We start from the raw sequence: 19278 nt of genomic DNA on the forward strand, positions 1-19278 counted from the left end.
GCATCCTCCCTCGTCTCCTTTCCTTATCACCTTACTTTATGTCTCCTTACCGTCTGCATGCATTAGGTCTGCAGAGCTACGATGCTAGAAGGGCAGGAACAAAGTTAGCAAACTGCTTAATCTTCATTGGTAGCATTTGATTTCTTAATGTACTTTTTGGAGTAGTTTCAGTGGCGTCTTTAGTAAGCTTTCCTGGGGTGCTGTACTGAATGACATCCCTTCCCCCCTTTCTTGCTCCATGCCAACCACTCTATCGTACGTAAGAGCATATAGAACAGCACTATTTCTAAACAACTTGGCCTTCTGACAATTTTGGCAGCTGGAATGTTTGAAACTTATTTTAGATTCATCAGATTTTCTGAATAAGTTAGGAGTCTCCCTATTTTCGGGGTACTTGACAGATTTTGTGAGTTTATTTAAAGTCCTGAATCGTGTTTAAAAAAATCAGTTCTGGGGTGTTTTTAGTTATGTTTATGTGTTCTATGGGTTAGCTATTTATTTTGGGTGGGGATTTGAGCGAAAATGGAAACCAAATTTATGAGACATTTTATGTGGTAATACTGTCATGGTGAATACTACTCACAAACGTGTACATCTAAAGAAAAGGTTACACTGAAGATATGTACATATTCTACAATTGCACAACTCTGGAGCATGTTTTTTCGTTGTCACCTGGAGATTTCTTGATTTGCTTTCAGTCAAGTTTTTCTTATTCCACCTTAATTCTAGTGGATGTTTTAATTGTGTTTTATAAAATAAAAAATTCAAATATCAAACGCTTGATCTTACTCTGAAGTGTGTCTGAAATGTTTTTGACGTCATTTTACTGAACATAATAGCAACCGTAGGCCTATATGAAATCAAATTAGAATAACTTAATTCACTAATGGGCAATCACCAGAATTGCGTCAAGTACAGTATGACTTGCAAATATTTTGATGGAGGCTACTTAATTTGGCTCACTGACAACTGTAGATCGTTTTAAACTTCAAATAATGACAGGGGATGCTATTAGTCTTTTGACAATTTGAACATACCATTGTAACCAGTACCAATAATAGTGACCACGGCAAGGTTACTACTGTACCTCGTTGGATTGCTAGATCCTAGATTTTCCTTGTCCTGAGGCGCCATCTATCTGTCGGAGAGGGGAAAACACAAACAAGGGTAGAAACATGGCAGCCACCACAAGACTCATATCAAGGTTGGCGGTTGTCACGGGTTAGTCTCCTGTTATTCTGTGTCTTTAAGAAATTATGCCTAACAAAGCATGTCTGAGGTAGGTAGCTAAATAGATTTGCAATTGTAAAGAGGTTGTGGGGGTAAGGTTGTACTTAAACTGTATGGACCACGATCACCGCGTCAATAAAGCAGTGACACAGGACCTGATTACATCAAGTGGGACATCGCTTATAAGGAGAAGGAAAATTGTCTTACCATCGCACGCCTAAATCCTACTTTTGTTGTATCTCGGGAAGTAGAACAGTGCTGGCTGGTGTGTTTAGCAAATGAAGTGTATTTCCGTTTGTCCAAACTCCCAATGTATGTCTACATATGGGCTATTACACGTAATAATTAGAGGAAATTAACAAAAAGCTTTAATATGCAACAATGGTTAACTGCCTAAGCCTCTTATCAATCATTTGCCTCAATCAATCATTTGCTACATTATGTAACACCACTGACTAAGGAGAGTGTACCCAAATGCCTGTTGCTGTGGAGCCTGACCCTTCACTTCCTTGCTTGTCTCATTCTGTCCAGGAGGGGGCAGTGGGATTGGCCGAGCTGTCTGTCAACGACTCGCATCCGAGGGCGCCACCGTGGTGGTCGCTGACCTTAACGAGGATTCGGCCAATCAGACTCTAAGAATCCTGACCCATGACCTCAAAGGTCAAGACCACATGGCTGCAGCCGTGGATGTGTCGTCGAAGGAGAGCGTGGAGAAACTGGTCACTAGCATACAGGTCAGACCCACATACACACAACATCTACATTTTCCGACTATATTGAAGCTATATATATATCATGTAAATCTTTCTCTCATACACACTCGGTTGCGGTCGGGGGAGGAGTAAAAAAAGTGGTGAAAGTCAGACAGGCGCCAGCAAGTCGTTTCCCATAATGCAGATTGCTTGGCTTGGTGGAGGAGAGCAATAGCAGTGCCTGGCCCTGCCGCCTGGCTCTCGTGAGATTATCGCGTGTCACCGTGACAACCTGGTGATTTCCTGATCTCCAACAAACCTACTCGATCCGGAATGAAAGATAGACCTACCCCTTGTGTTTCTACACACACTGACTACTAGACCCTCTCATTCCCTCCTGCAGTGCCGGTACTTCCAGCCCCCCTCCGTGTGTGTCAACGCTGCAGGCATCACTCAGGACGACTTCCTGCTCAAGATGGAGGAGGCGGACTTTGACAAGGTCATCCGGGTCAACCTCAAGGTAGCTCCGCCCCTGCCCTCAGACCTCCACATTTAAGAGCCCACTCTCCCTGTTCTCCTTGCTCAACCCTGACATGAGCCTATTACAGTGGACGTAAAGATGAACATGGACTCTATCTCCAGTTGTTTATTGTCTTTCTTACTGCCTTACTCCTTATCCTACCTCCTCTTTTCCTCCATCTCCTGTTTGGATCCTCTCTCTCCCCCTTTTCCCTTCTACTGCACCCCTCCTCTGTCTTCCTTGTCTTCCTCCCTCCAGGGTAGCTTCCTCTTCACCCAGGCTGTGTCTAAGGCCCTGGTGGCCTGCGGAGCGCCCAAAGGCTCCATCATTACTGTGGGCAGTATCGTGGGCAAGGTGGGTGAGACGGACATCTTTACTGCTGGCGGAATCAAAATTAAGCCTATGTACCATATCAATCTTGAAGCGATTGTTTAAATCTAGACAGAACAAATCATTGGTAAAACACCCTAATATGAAAGCTTAGTATCAGACTAATCTCTTTTCGAAGATGATTGACAGATGAATAAAAACAGTTGTTTGATACCATGGGTAATACGGTATTGATTGCGTCTATTGTGTTGTTGATTGTGTTATTGATGCTGTGGTGTTGGTGTGTCTGCCCACCACCGCTGTCCAGGTGGGGAATATCGGCCAGGCCAACTACTCTGCCTCCAAGGCAGGAGTGGAGGGCCTCACCAGGACTGCTGCCAAGGAACTGAGCAGGTGAGACCGCAGCCAACATCCCAGAGAGACACTGTCTACAGGAAGGGGTGAGAGAGAGAGATTCACCTGGAGATTGACAGAAAGTCTGGAAAGAGTGAGACAAAGGCTTTGTTCACACCTGGTATTACCATGATTCTAGGCCATTATTATTTGGCCTTGACTCCGACTATGGTCTGAGCAATCGGATCTCAGTGCGTCCTCAATGCCAGGTGTGATATTACAGGGTATGAGAGAGAGAAAGTAAGATAGGCAGAAGATATTCACCACAGGGCAATTGTTTGGAATACTGTCCAAATGTTGCTGTTACGGAAAGAAATGGGTACTTTTTAGGGAGTCAGATGGCTGAGCGGTTAGGGAATCGGGCTATTAATCAGAAGGTTGTTGGTTCAATTCTGGCCATGCAAAAATGACGTTGTGTCCTTGAGCAAGGCACTTCACCCTACTTGCCTCGGGGGAATGTCACTGTACTTACTGTAAGTCGCTCTGGATAAGAGCGTCTGCTAAATGTAAATGAACCTTGAATGAACTTTTTATCCACCTAAGTGACATTCGACTGATCACAATGTATCGTCAGGATGTTAATAACGAGATAAAGTACTGTTGCAATTAGAAAACATACTTTTTTACAACTTCCCTTACGACTTCAAAGAGTTCTCATCAAAATAATCCTCCAAATGCAGCAATGACAGCTTTGCAGATCCCTGGCATTCAAGCTGTTAGTTAGTTTGACCTCTCACCCCACTTCCTGTAGCACTTGCCTTATGTGGCTAGCTTGTCGGACACTTCTCACACACCATACAGTCAGCTGATCCCACAACATCTCAATGGGGTTAAGACCATGCCAGCCAATCCATCACTGTCAGTGCTGTACTCTGACAATGTCTGCTTCTTTCCCCACTCTAGCCTATTAGTTTTTTCTGTTTTAAAAGTGTATTTTTCTTAGCTATTTTGGCCCGCACCCCTGACTCTTCTCTCTACTGTTGTACTTGAAACTGGTGGTGAGCAGGTAGAACTCAATGAAGCTGTCAGCTGAGGACATGTGAGACGTCTATCTTTAGACAACTAGAGACAGTGATGTTCTTTCCTCTTGAGTAGTTGTACATCTAAGCCTTTCACATCTCTTTAAGTTCTTTTAGGTAATTTCAAGCGTTGAATAGCCTTCATTCCTCAAAGCAATGATTGATGAGTTTCTAGATAAAGCTTTTTCTTTTTAGCCCTTTTTGACCGAATATTGACCTTAAGACATGCCAATGTATTGAATACTGTGCCGACTCAAACACAAAAGACAATTTAAAGCATCATTTAACGAACCAAGTAGCTTTCAGTTGTGTTTTATATAATGAGAAGGGATTTTATATTACCAAAATCATTATGACTACGAAGGATAAGGTGTTGGAGTGATGGCTGCTGGAAATGGGCCCTATCTTGATTTGATCAAAAATAAATGTTCTTTCTAATAGTAAATAATAAACGTGCCAATTTCTTTCCTGGAGAGCAAAATCCGTACATTATACCAAACTTTTGCCACCCAGTGTATATATCTGAATATATACAGAGGACGTTTTGAGAAAAGGGAGTAGTGTAAGACTGTCTGACTTGCTGTGTGTGTGTGTAGGTTTGGGATACGGTGTAACTGTGTCTTACCAGGGTTCATCTCAACCCCCATGACTGACAAGGTTCCAGAGAAGGTCATCAGTAAGGTGGGATACAGCCTCACAGGATCATTACTGTTACATATGACCTATGCTAAATGTGCTGTGTGTGTGTGTGCGTGTAGATAACCTCCATGGTTCCATTGGGGAGGATGGGAGACCCTGCAGGTATAAATACCTCCACTGTGCTCCCAATATAGAACCACTCTGGTTACTACCCTGTTGTGTAACACCCATCCCCCCACTCTGTCTAACCCCCTCCATCTCTTTATCTCCATGTAGAGGTTGCTGATGTCTGTGCCTTCTTGGCCTCGGATGACTCTCGTTACATTACCGGTGTCAGTATTGAAGTAACAGGTGGGTGACTAGTAATGCCTAGGGATCAGGTTTGACTGGCAATGCCTTGAGATTATTTCACTCCCTTTATCTCAATACCCATACTCTCATTCAACACTGCAAATAATGACTTTTAAAAAATAAGAAAAAAATAACCAATAATTAGCAAAATGTCATTTTAACAAGCAAAATTATCTGCCAGTGCAGCAAGATAATCACACTTCAACGATTTCTTGAAATAAGAAAAAGATTTCTTGAAACAAGAAAAAGAAATCCAGAAAATAAGACCGCTCAAAATCTCAATATAGGCCTGGACCTCTTGTTTTGAGCATTCTTGTTAAGATTTTTTGACTCATTTTGAAGATATTAATTTAATTTTTTCAGTAAATAAGAACTTGGGTACAAACCAGGGGGGTATAAGTAGCGGGTTTAATGAAGACTTTGAGTTGTTTAACCCTGAAAAGAGGCACGTTCCACGGAGTTCCACGTTCCAGAAAGAGAGGTAACGAAACCTTTTGGTAAGTTTCCATGGTAACTTACTCCTTGAAACTAACCTGCTCGCTAGCAGGTTTTCCATGCCAAACTCTGCTTTCAACCGATCAGCCCCCACTTTCAGCGTTGGCAGACACAGCATATCATTTCCTGGTTCAGCCGAGCGATCTCGAACTAAATTTAATTCGCTTAGTTATACGCCGGGAGACGATTTTAAGACTGCGGTTTGATGTAGCCTACTTTAATTCCCTGATAAATACCCAAGTTAACGTCACCGTTTCCTGTCACAATCTGTAATTTATTTTAGCAACATTCTCAGCCCTTGGGTCTTCATCGATAGTGTTACTCGCCGTGGATTTGCACTCAGAATTGACCAAATACCTTTTGCCACTGAAATAAAGAAAAATTATTTAAATTATATTTGATCTTCTTTATTGCCTACAAATAGAAATCCAACAATGAGTAGCCTATTTCTATCGGCTATTGTTCCTACAATTTACATGATTCATATGATTCCTACAATTTACATGATGTAGGCTACCGTCCTGTAACTGTTAATTCAGCAAATCTATTTCAACATTGTTGGGGGTCAATATATTGGCCAAACAACCGAAACTAATTCCCCTATGGTTTGAAGGAAGATGGGAAACTGAACAGTGTATTAACATTAACCAAATAATGCCAATACCAATGGAATCACAATTCCTTTTATACCCAAGAACAACTACAATCACACCAGAATCTTGACCCTTACTTATCAACATGTCTAGCAATGCTACAGTAAGTTACAAAGATGTGAGAGCCATCAAGTTGAGACTCCATCCAGTAACTCCATATTTTACCATATGAGAGGTGGGGGCAGGTGGATAGCCTTACAAGATCAGCCTTTATTCTTCTGCCATATGTACAACATCTCTTGGTCAAAATAGAAAATTCAGCAAATTCAACAATTAATATTAGTGTAGGTTATTGTTCCTACAATTAACATCACCTGTGACCATGCATCCTCCCGTAACTGGTGTTCCCGTAAATCTTTTTGGAGATTAGCCTTTATTCTTCTACCTTAAGTAGGCCTTCACCATCTCTTGGTCAGTTTTTGGCACTTTCTTCATGAGGTGCAATTTGTACAAGTCATTTACTTGTAACTGGGTATACATGAGATAACATTAGCTACATTTCACAGTTCCACATGCAAAATGTACTTGCCATTAAATGAACATCTCACTGTATTAGGGGTGGAACGGTACACTGAAGTCACGGTTCGTTTCGTACCGCGGTTCAGACATCACGGTTCGGTACGAGTTCGGTACAATGGGGGGAAAAGCAAAACTAAAATGCAGAAGCAGGTCTCCAGACTAACTACTGTACATGCAAGTCTTAACTAAATGTATGATGCGCTTGTCGATCAGTCCTCCTACACCACGACACGATAGGCTACTAGCTGAGCAACAGCGCAAACACAGGCAGGGATACAGTAGCAGCAACGCCGGCCCTGGTCCCTTACATATACAACAAAACACGGACGTTGATGGAGCGCGAGTTGTCAGCTGCAACGACTTGGACTTCTCGTGCTACCGAAAACTACCTCACGGTGACCGCTAATTTTATTGACTGAGTGGGAAATGAAAGCGTCAGTTCTACAGACACGGCCTCTGTATAAGCAGCACACAAGCACTCACCTACCTGAGAAGCTACAGAAGGTCGTGGCAGAGTAGAAACTAGAGAGGCCTGGAAATGTGGAATTTATTGGGTGAGTACAACATAAGCACACGTTAGCAACAACTCAGATACTACGCACTGGATAAAAGTGTCTGCTAGACTAAATGCACGTTCTAATAAGACAGCAATATCAGCGAGCCCTCAGCATTAGTACCGCAGCTAAAAGTCTAGGAAAGGCTATTTTTCGCTATACTTACACTACGAACATTTATATTTAGCACTAGCGTTGCATAGGCTACGTCTTTAGTGTTGCTGCTGCTAGCTATCTCTGACTCACTCAGCCACAGCTCGGCTACAGGTGGCGGCGCCAATCAGTTTCAGAGCTAAGGCGGGGCTACAGATTGTTAGCCTGACGTTGTCATACTCATAATTCTAGTCAGAATATGAGTCTGAGAACTCTCCGTTGGGCTTTGACTACGGGGCCTGTTTCAAACGAGCCTGGAAAACAAATGCCTCTTCGCTCAATTGGATAGATCTACAACCAATCAGAGCAACAGAGTATGTGACGTATGTCAAGCGCCTCATAGTTGTTGTCAACAGAACTAAACTGAGAGGCAGCTAAATCTTTACTGACTAAACTGCAAGCAGACTTGAAGTATGCTTGAAGAATGAATACAAATGATTTTTGCCTGTGTTGTAAAATTAATTTAAGGGTAGGGGGATTACTTGTTCACACGGTCAACCTTTTTGAGCTAAACAATAAAGGGCAATGCATATACGAACAAGTTCTCCGTTTAGGATTACAACTCCACATAAGAAAAGGAGAAACCACAATGGCCACTGGGTTTTCATTGTGTCCCATCTTCTTCGCGATCATCGGGCCGGCTGATAAATTAAACTTTTACCGAATCCCGTAGGAAGGACTGCAAAAACATATTTTCCATCGACAAATGCCTTGATTGCGTCTCTCTGTTCCTCTTTCAAAATTAATGCGCTGTCGATGTCTTCTAAAACAGACTCGATGGCAGAATCATAACATCCCAGATCTCCAGCGGTAGCCATGTTTGTTCAAAACGAATTCAACTTAAGCGCTCTTTTGTGTCGTGGGTGATTACGTTACTATTGATCATCTGTCCATCATCGTATAAAGCCCGCCCTGGCAATTTCATTGGTTCGAATGTGCAAATCGTTTTTTAAATATTAATTATTCTCACAATGTCAGTGTAACTGACAATTCCGTACAAGCCTGTAAATAAAAGTAGATGTTAAGAGAACTACCAGTATACATCATTCTCTGCATCCATTTCTGCGGCAGCAGTCAATGTCTCTTCGTCATCTTAATAATCATCGTCATCATCTTTTGATGAAAAACATCTGTTGGGGGAAACTGCTACTACAAAATTACTTGAAATAGGCACCAATTGATATTTACTTAGTATCATGTCGAATATGATTAAAACTAAGGTGACGTCGAGGCTACAATCACAAGCATATAGCCTAAGCAAAATATGCGTTACCGGTTCGTAGTATGTTTTTACATTTGATAAAACATTGAACACTTTTTCTCCTGTAATATTAACAAACAGTGGGGTTAAATGTTCAATTTATGGACTGGCTATTGCCTTCAAATGTATGCATTGACTCGGCAGCAATTGCCTCCCACGCCACTTGTATACGCTGCTACAGCCGTGTTGCGTTTTTCCTGGAATATGTGCTCGACCATAAACACGAAATAAAACTTTTATCTGATGTTTGGTGGAATATTAGGGAGGACAAACCCGTTTGAGCATTTTTCCTGAAATACGTTTTTATTAGTTATTCCTGGTCAAATTATGGAATTAAATGACATATTTACGATATTAAAATACGTGTGCACAATAATATAAACAATATTTGCTAAATGTAGACGTTTTTAAAGGTTTTGAATTTTACCTCGAAGCTACTTCCATTAATCAGCAGTTTGTGAAAAAGAGGCTAGTTTTACAACAGCGACTTTGGATGTAAACTACTTTAACATGTTAGCTGATTAGCCAATATGAGTGAGATATGTATACAGTTACATTAACAAACCTCTTGCTTGTGAAGTATTTTGTCTTAAATACGAAGGGAACACATCACATTAACAATTCTAAAATGCTTGACACGCCAAATGTTGTCTTTTTTTTGACAAGCGTCCCTGAAGCTCAGATTCCGAGTCGAGTTCCATGAAGCGTTGCAGTGAATGGTTGCAGGCACTCATCGGACTTAAACTCAAATAACTCAAATGTCCCAACTGGAAAATTTTAGCGGTTTCACAGTCCTGTAGAGGACATTTTTCTGAACAGATTGACATCAAGTTAAGGTTGTGGCATTAAAGTTCAGGTTAGTAGCCAAGGGTGTAAAGACCACTCGGCTAATTACTGACGTCTTAAACTGTTAAAACGCCAGTGCCACATTCGGGACGGTATTCACACAGGCATTGGATCAATCCTAGTTTTCGGGCCTACTAGCTCGAATGTTTTTAGATGTTTATCTGCTACAAATGAATGAGTTGTCTAAAAAATGAGTTGGAACAAAATACCACTATTAAGTGTGCCCTTTGCGCCCCTCCCCCAACTGTCTGGGCCAGGCTGCTGCTGTAAGTTGCTAGCCAACCTTTACTGAGGGGACTGTTTGAACGCGCTGGAATAAAAAAATGTTAATCTTTATGTATATTTGAGACCACAGATTCGTAAATGTACGTTTCCACTATATGTTAACCGATTTTAAGGGCGATCGGATTAAATGAGCGAAAACAAGGCACATCTGTCCATATTTTGTTAGTGAAGCAGGGAGAGGAATGCTCGTGGCAAGCTAACTGGCTGGGTAGAGCGATGGGGAGTTTGTTAGCACTCAAAATGTAGCTCTTAAACAGGGGCACTCCTAGGACATAAGCTCGATTATAAAAAATCCCCCAGCTGGGAAATGTTCGCGGTTTTCACAGTCCTGTAGAGGAGACCTTCATGAACACAATGACATCAAATTGAGGCTGTGGCATTGAAGTTCAGGTTAGTAGGCAATGGCTCAAAGTGCTCTCAGCCATTTACCGACCTCTTAAAATGGGAAAACCTCTGTGCCACATACGGGATGGTATTCACACAGGGATTGGCTCTAATTTGAGTGACAGGTTGATTCACCAATTGAAAAACTCATCTGGGAATTTTGATTTTTGTAAGGGGAGTGCCGAGATTTTACTGTCGCCGTTTGGCTTCCTAAACAGCAGTAGAATTACAAGTTTTTCTAAACCGCGTCGCGTGCAGCATTACAGTGAGCTACACTGGTTTAAAACTACAGGTATATAAGGACAACTGTACCCATGAATTGTTTACTAGTAATATAATGTCATAATAAATCATAAAAGGTTCATCGATATGTGAGGCATGTTTATTATTTTAACGATTGAAAACGGATGTATCACAGACCGCTATCGTATATTTCGTTAAACAGAGGCTAATTACGCTAACGACTCAGTCATCAAACGAAAATTGACTACTGTTTTCGAAAGTAAATGTACTGATAATATCAGCGTACATCGTACTGTACATTAAATATCACAATTGTGTTTTTTATCACAATGTTAAATGAGCAATAAGTTCAGTTTGGCATTTGTTGACGCTTGGAACTCTCCGTTGTGATTACATTGAGAGCAGAACGTTTGTCCTCCCTAGGAATATGCAACGTTTTTTTCACCGTGTTCCATGGTGAATCCTAGAATCGGAGCTCCATTGATGTTGGCTTTCAATAGTTCTCATGCCCGCGCTTAACTCTGAGTTGACGTACTCCGAGTTGTTAACAAATTCATATCAGCTTTTCTGGAACCGAATTTTCAGAGTTTCCCATGTTAGAGTAACTCAACTCAGAGTTCAGGGTTAATCCCAGAGTTTGTTAAACCCGATACCTGGAATACCCCCCAGGTTAAGGCAAATTTGCTCAAAAAAAGTCGAGAGAGAATGAAAACCAGATGACAATTTTTGTTTTAAGTACATTGAGAATCTCATAATAAGTATATAATTCTTATATAAGGAAGACTTGTTAAGAGAAAGTATCCTGTTCCTAGCAGCCATTAAATCTAAAAGTCTCTCCATTCATATTTGCAGGGCAGAATTCCGAGCCCCTCCACTTGGAAAACTTAAAACATTGTAGTTGTCTTTGCTTAACATGATCAGTGCACTGAATCTCTGTAGCTAAATATTACAATTAACTAATCTGTATTAGTACTGAGATAGTTTTTCACTAAAACACACTAATTAGTAATGACAACTCAAAAGTTTGATTTCAACACGGAAATATTTTGTTTATTTGCTCAAATCAGAAAATATCAGTGGGGAACCTTCAGGGCCTTCTATGCCTTCAGAGAAGGCCTAAAAAAACAAATATATATATATATTTAATGCTAATAATAAAGTATTCAATAAATAATTAAAAATATATATCTCATTTAATTTAATACAATACATTTAATACATTTTCTCTCATCTATGTTCTATATTTAAGCTTACTGTCAGTTCATGTCCTGAAAACATGTTATACAATCAGAATTGTCTGTCTCTATTAGCTGGCTCATTCATTGGTTAGGACTTCACAAATCCTGGGGAAGGCCAAGCTATGTGTTTTGGTGTGAAGAGTGACGGGCAAATCGACCAATCACGCTTCGATTTCAAGTGGGCGGGAACAAAACTAAAGATCGTAGGCATTCATGAAGTCCGAATCTCTTGCAGAGTGGTGAGAGCGGTTGAGAGACAGAGGCACCATCCACACTAGCCCGGGTACATTTAGAAACCCGTTTGCACTTCCCGTCCACACTAATACGGCGTATTCGGACACTGAAAACTGACCTTTTCGAATACGCTCCCCTAGCCGGAGACATTTGAAAACGCCGGGTTCGCGTAGTAGTGTGGACGGGGTCCACGGAGCTTTCAGATACGATGACGTTCAGTTGCCATGACACTGGGGTTAGCTTGCGCTCTTTAGCTATATCTAATGTCAAGATGAACATGGAAGGTGAAAGAAATATGCTGCTCCATCTCTATAATTTATTTACCAGTTTAGTTAGTGTACTACTTAAGATACAAGTATTATCACTTAATAGATACGCGTTACTCCTACGCAGAAGGCGAGCGTTGTAGGCCTACTCGGTGTGCCTGAACAGATGTTATTGACGTTATGGTCTATTTGTTTACATCCGTGTCATCGTTAGCTAATTAAAGGATTGCACTCGTTTAACCCATTCAATTAATAGTATTGTTGCTTTTTTCCGCGATTATTTTTTTCTCGGCAGTAATGGCCGAGGTGAAGGCCCAGCTGTAGTACTCACGGTTCGCCACCTGAAAATATGCTATACTAAAATAAAAACATTGCAACAAACTTTGCAGCCTCAAAAACAAAAAAGGTCAAATACATGAAACATGGTTATCTAGCCAAGGTGATCTATATGGTCATCTATATGTTATCTAGCCAATAAAGGCATGGTGATGGGGTGTAGCATGGGCCATCATAATTCTGACCGTCATTAGACTCATTAACGATCACTGCAAAAGATCTGCATTTCCTGTGCAGAGACAGGAGAACCTAGCAGAACAACCATCTCTCCAGCTCTCCATCGCAGCCATAGCCCACCTGAGAGGTCACAACAGTTAGCCAGACTCGTTAGATCAGAGAGGTATATTAACATTGCATCGTTTGAGTATCGTAAGAGTCGAGACTTTAGGACCCCGGGTTCTGGACTGGATTGAGTGCTACGGAGATGGCGTTCTGCTAGGTTCTCCTGTCTGCACCAGAACTGCATCTCTTTTGCAGTGATTGTCTCCTATGTATGCACGGGAACACTGTAGCTATGTAAGAGTGTCTCTTTTAGTACAGGTTTACTGTGCAACACTAGTTCACTCCAATGTTAATACTTAACGTCACTGTGTCCAATCCCGACCAGTTTTTAGCTAAGATTCTGATAAAATGCCACTTCAAATATTGATAAAAATAATCGTATCACGTTTTCAGCTGATTTACTGATTTCACGTTAAGCTTTAACTTCTTAAATTTCGAGCCAAATATTGTAAACAAAATTAGAGTTAGCTTATCCTTTACTAGAGCTGGTAAAAAGACCCTGGCGCCGGTAAATTAGCCGTACGCTACCCTTGTCCAAACCCGACCGCACTTATACTCGTAGTAAACACTCGCTGTTGCTGTTTTTAGAGGATATTAACTTGATCCAGGGTCACCAAACTGACTATAATGCTGTCAATATATACGGGGAAAATAAGGTATCACGCTTCAACATCTCCAAACTATGCGATAAAATCTGAATTTGACTGTTTACCACCACCTGCTGGATGATTTCTTGAACTCTTCTCATGTCAGAGTAAAAAGCGTCGCCCGAGCGTCGCCCGAGTGGTCTTTTGGCTTTCTCTCATCGATGTAACTTTCCTAAATTATTTAGACACGTAAACGTCCATATATGTTTATGAAATTTGACACGTAGATTGTTTGGTATGCCTAAAATAATATTACTTACACTTTGCTAGCGATTGCAAAAGAAAATGGTGGCAAAAAGACCGGAAACTAGGTGTCCAAACACCGTTCGGGTTTGGACAATAGTAGTTTACAGCGGTCGGAATTGGACACAGTGACGCTAGCTATAAAAATAGCATTTGCGCTGACCCACAGCAGAGTTAGCTAATAGTTCATCCTAAATTTGGAGCTGGCAAAAACCTACACATTTGTATGTATAATTTGAACAGTACTTGCTACGAATGTTTAGCTGAGGCAACATACTCTATGTTCCTATTTCACCGACGCCAGCCGCAAATTAGCCACCCTAGCTGAGGCGTCGACCATATGAGACTTAGCTAGCTATCAAACTAGACGAAAATGTTTTCAATCATGACGGAATTACTGGATTTGATTATTCAAATCAGTTAAGTACGGTGTTAACGGCACAAGTAAAACATAAGTACGCACAGAGATTACTAGCAGCTAAATTGGATGACTGCAGATAGTTTACCGTTACAGAGCAAAAGTCACGATCCTGAGAGGCAGTGCTGAGGTGAAAAGGCGGAGAAGCGAAACGGTCGGGAAAGCGCGAAATCTGACGTCATTTCCACCTCAAAACCATTTCACTTCCTGAAAATTGCATGTAAACCAACCTCATACGAGTTTTGAATCTTGCTTGTTGCACAGCTAGCCATATTTAAAACAATATAGTATATTTTCATTGATTATGTTTAACATATTTAGGAATTAATAGACTTATGCTCATTCTAAGGAATTGTAATTAGGGATGGGCGAACGATGCCTTGTGAAGCTTTGGTGGTTTCTTCCGGATTGTGCCGGCCCAAAGAGCCGAACTATCGGCGCATTGAAAATGAACAGCGTCATCTAGCAGCCGCTTAAACTGGCTGAATGAGGCGTAGTGGTTGTCTCCGACGGTAGACTACCCTACGTTATTCAATATTTAATTAAGGCTACATGTGTTCATTTTGATCTGATATTAGTTCTCACACATTAAAATGTTGTGATACATCCGTAGGCCTTTAGAATTATGTCATTTTCTCACAGTAAAAGTTAAAGAACGTCGTACGAGGGTCCCTGCATTGGGGCGCGAACTCAGGATTCCAGATTCGCATTAACAATGTTAGCGTATAAAGCTTTAACCAACTACACCACCGAAGAAATCATTACTTTTTATTGCGGGTGGACGGAGTTTATACGATATGGTCTTTATGTCAATTAAACTAGATAACACCGTTTTTTTCTTAACATTTGTGATATGTAGGTCTATTGTGAACTGGGGGAACTTTATTTTTACAAATTATTATTACTGTTGACAATGTTGACGAATCATCAACATTTGTTTTCTGGGCACTGTATAGACCTACCTAGTCCTATCATGTTACGTTTCATTTCAATAAAATAACACAACACAAATGCACGGATTTATAATTATTACTATACGGATTTGGCTAAATAATAATGACTGATGGAAGAAACTCTAGCGATGCATGGTGCTGCTTCTCTGAAAATGTGAGATTTGTCTTTAACAAGAAGCGGTGGCTTCGTTCCTTCCATGGCTCTGGTTCAGAAGAGCGGCAAAACTTCGAACCAGTTCGTGACGTTTGAAGCATTGAACGTCATCTGTCACGTGGTTTCGAAATTTGATACAAGCTCCAAAACACTTTTTCGAAACTGTGCGTATTGGTTTTGCGACACAAGCATCGATGCGTCAGTGCCATACGTCCCATCCCTAATTGTAATGCATTTTGAGAAAATGAACGAACTTGACAACAAACTTAAACAGTCTTCTGGACAGATGCTGATACTTATAAGATATTTCCTTATATTCTCAATGTTATCAAGGACAATGTATAGGCGTGCAGTTCATCAGGGATTTAATTTAGATAGCGTTAGCTCATATCCTTTTTACTCCTATTATATTTAGGGAAACTTTAAACAAACTTGAAGAAATGATAGAGAATCACCTTAAACCAGGGGTGTCAAACTCATTTCGCATCGTGGGCCACATACGGCCTAGGGAGATGTCAAGTGGGCCGGACCATTAAAATTATACCATACTCTGCTATAAATAACCAAAATATCATGTCTTTCTTCTGTGTTATCTAGTTTAATTGATATAAAGACCATATCGTATAAAGTCCGTCCAACCGCTTTAACAAGTAATGATCTCTTCGGTGGTGCAGTTGGTTAAAGCGTTGTACGGTTACATATTGTTAATGCGAATCTGGGATCCCAAGTTCGCGCCCCAGTCCAGTGAATCTCGTACGATATTCTTTAACTTTTACTGTGAGAAAATGACATAATTCTAAAGGCCTACGGATGTATCACAACATTTTAATGTGTGAGCACTAATATCAGATCAAAATGAACACATGTAGCCTTAATTAAATATTGAATAACGTAGGGTAGTCTACCGTCGGAGACAACCACTACGCCTCATTCAGCCAGTTTAAACGGCTGCTAGATGACGCTGTTCATTTTCAAAGCGCCGATAGTTCGGCTCTTTGGGCCGGCACAATCCGGAAGAAACCACCAAAGCTTCACAAGGCATCGTTCGCCCATCCCTAGTAGAGACCAAGGTATTAATTGATACCGTCTGCTGTTTTCAGTCTGTCTCAGTGATGCGGCTTGTCTTCTACTCTGATGGAAAGAGTGCGCCCCTTAGCGGATAATCCATGAATTACAGCGATTTAAAAATATTAATTCCATGTCTTTTATGCATTTTTTCCACTTTCAAATTATCCTGCGGGCCTGATCGAACCTCCTTGGGGGCCGGTTCCGGCCCGCGGGCCGTATGTTTGACACCCCTGCCTTAAACAATTCAGGCAGCTTTTCCCTGACAACAATGTAACACCAAAGCAACAATATATTGTCAATTTTTCTTCACAAATTGCGGCTCTGGGCCCCCTAACATGAGTATGAGATTCAAGTCTAAACACAGGTTTTTAACAAAATGGGCTTCAAAATTAAACTACAAGAATATTTGTAAATCTCTTGCAGACCACAGTAAAGTCATAGAAATTACTCAGGTTACTCAGATGCAGGTTTATATGCACAGGAGAAAGGCAATCCACAGAGTTTGCAAGGCTCTCATTCTCTGTTTGCCCTTAATTCTTACATGTTATCTTAGTTAGTTGGCCTCCATTCTTAAATCAAGTTTTAGTGAGTCTAGAAACAGTTAAAATGTGCTTAAGGTGTAGCTGTTGATATGGCTACAGAATTTTTCTACGGTAATTTAAGATAAATCTGCTTTAAACTGGTTTTATTACCTAAGTAAGGTAAGTCAAGAAGATTTTTCTTGAAACAAGTCAAATATCTCCATCCTTAATGAGTAAATAAACCCCAAAAATGAGTGTGACAAGGTAAATATACTGAATATAAGGCAATTTAACTAGAACAGATTTTCCTTTTTTGCAGTGAATATAGTATGCCAGAAAAGTATTTTGTATGCCCCAATACATAGTATTTCCAATGCAGTACAGTATTCCAGGATGTCCTACTGTATCTGGTCGCATTTTGCAGTATGCGAGCCAGCATGCTATCCTGGCCATTATGACCCACAATCCTCTGCAGTCTGCACAGTGGACGATACACATTAGTTGTTACTTTAACAAATTAACAACAGCACAGCTCTGGATGCCCTGAATGCTCCCTGGTCAGCTTTGCGTTTTATTTTGATCTCCAAAGTAAAACATGTAGCTCCAACCTAAAATAAATGTTACGCTACAATCTGTGATGGATGTATGAGCAAGAGGGTTGAAGTTCAAGGCGCAATGTTGTGACTAAGTAGTATGTCCCAATTGCATACATACAGTATGCAACAGAATGCACTTGCAACTGCAGTACCTAACAATAAATAAGGAAAAAGTATGTAATTTGAGATTCAGGGACTGTGACCCCTACTCACTCCTGCCACAATCAGTTGATTTCCATTTGTCAACCCTAACACACATGTCTCTTCAGGAGGACTTTTCATTGGCTGAGACAGCTTTCCATCATCATGGACAATTATGGGCAGCTTCCTGTTGTGCCTTCAACTTCCGAACCGGCGATTTCAAATCTGGATTCTCACACCTCACCACTTAATCAGCCACGAGAGCTAATGTGCCTTGACCTTTAATTGTTCTTATTTAATAGTGATTCATTTTACATGAATTCAAGTGGATCTGTACAGTGTACATTTAATTAACTTTGAAAGATATACTGATTCAGAGCATAAATTCCCCTCTGAAAATGATCTGTTATTCTAAGCTAGATGAGGATGTTGGTCAGAGATGTGGATAGAGATGCAAAGACACACGCACACACACACACACACAAAGGTGCAACACACTAAGAAGCTTGGCACGCAGACAGGATGCGCTGGCATGTGGTTTAATCAAAGACTTTGAACAGAAAGACATCAACAAGCCAAGAATGGATCCAAGACAGTGGAGCTACAGTACACCAAACCAACTGAAGTCTAAGAGAAGGACAAAACGACAGTGTGGGGGAGGAGGGAGAAAGGCAGGGAGCGAGGGAAGGACATATTCACTGACATATCTATTGTGATGTTGAGGTGATTTATAGTGGATATAATCAATAGTGACTTCTGAATGACACACACCTGGTTTTAAGGGCGTGACTGTTCACACAGGCGGCTGTAGCCATGTGAGTGATGATGTCATTCTGGAACAGGAACTAGGAAATGTAATAAAAAAACACTGGCTTAAAAGTAACCCTAGGCAACATGCATTGCCAGCCAGCCAATCAAGGGAGAGAGTGAAAATGGGGAAGGGACTTGGAAGAAAAACAAGGGAGTCAAGCAGCTCTTTTAAAAAGATTATATATTACAGAAACAAAAAAATTAGAAAAAAATTACTTACACACATAATAAAATAATACTTTTTCTCTTTTCAGCACCATTATTTAGTTGAAACATCTGTTTGTCTTCAACAAACCCTTAAGTCAATGTGACTGTCTTCAGAGAATGACAAAGACAGACTTTTATTAAAATAATTCAACCTCTGCTTTTTGTTTTAGGTTACCCCCCTTTTCTGCTATATAAAAAGACAAACAGTAAAAACAATTACACCACATAACCCATAATTATATTAGCCCATAGCCACATTGGACTTCTAAACAATATGTTCGTCATCTGTTTCCCTTTGTGGTTGATAAACTAGCTTCCCCTCAAGCTAGCTGTCTCCTGCTAGCTTTCATCTCCTCTCTCTACTGGAAGAACCAGGTGTTGGAGAGCCCACTGTTCACTAAACTCTGAACCTTCTCAAGCCCTCAAATCCCCCAGCCCAGAACCACGATGAATAAACTATACCTGGAGCCATTGATTCTTTTGAACCCTAACCCAGACCAGGCCAGCCTTACTTATAGCTTAGCTTACCCAAAGCGTGTTCAAACCAAGCCCCAGCCCAGCTTACCCCAGGCTAGTGCGTCCCAGCCAAGCCCTGTC

At 40.9% G+C, this 19278-nt stretch overlaps 1 protein-coding gene and 1 long non-coding RNA gene across 2 annotated transcripts; one reads left to right on the forward strand and one right to left on the reverse strand.

Annotated features, from left to right (window-relative positions):
• Window positions 1-5: 5 nt before the first annotated feature.
• Window positions 6-1735, reverse strand: LOC124467115. Its single transcript, XR_006956035.1, has 3 exons — window positions 1438-1735; window positions 1088-1138; window positions 6-84 (listed from the first exon to the last, which is right to left on the reverse strand). It is a non-coding gene; the product is annotated as an uncharacterized LOC124467115 (long non-coding RNA).
• Window positions 1155-18522, forward strand: hsd17b8 (hydroxysteroid (17-beta) dehydrogenase 8). Its single transcript, XM_047019240.1, has 9 exons — window positions 1155-1221; window positions 1762-1964; window positions 2326-2442; window positions 2701-2796; window positions 3080-3165; window positions 4781-4865; window positions 4943-4985; window positions 5100-5174; window positions 17793-18522. Exons 1-9 carry the CDS (start codon window positions 1176-1178, stop codon window positions 17810-17812), a joined length of 771 nt encoding a protein of 256 aa, XP_046875196.1. The 5' UTR covers window positions 1155-1175; the 3' UTR covers window positions 17813-18522.
• The last annotated feature ends 756 nt before the right edge of the window (window positions 18523-19278 follow it).

Source organism: Hypomesus transpacificus, chromosome 4, assembly GCF_021917145.1.
Source record: "Hypomesus transpacificus isolate Combined female chromosome 4, fHypTra1, whole genome shotgun sequence".
Taxonomy (NCBI): domain Eukaryota; kingdom Metazoa; phylum Chordata; class Actinopteri; order Osmeriformes; family Osmeridae; genus Hypomesus; species Hypomesus transpacificus.

Excerpts from the sequence above, each read along its gene's own strand:
- hsd17b8 (XM_047019240.1), top strand. The coding sequence starts at position 1,176 with ATGGCAGCCACCACAAGACTCATATCAAGGTTGGCGGTTGTCACGG. Across the intron at positions 1,222-1,761 it reads AAGGTTGGCGGTTGTCACGG|GAGGGGGCAGTGGGATTGGC; the intron begins GTTAGTCTCCTG and ends CATTCTGTCCAG. Across the intron at positions 2,443-2,700 it reads TCATCCGGGTCAACCTCAAG|GGTAGCTTCCTCTTCACCCA; the intron begins GTAGCTCCGCCC and ends TCCTCCCTCCAG.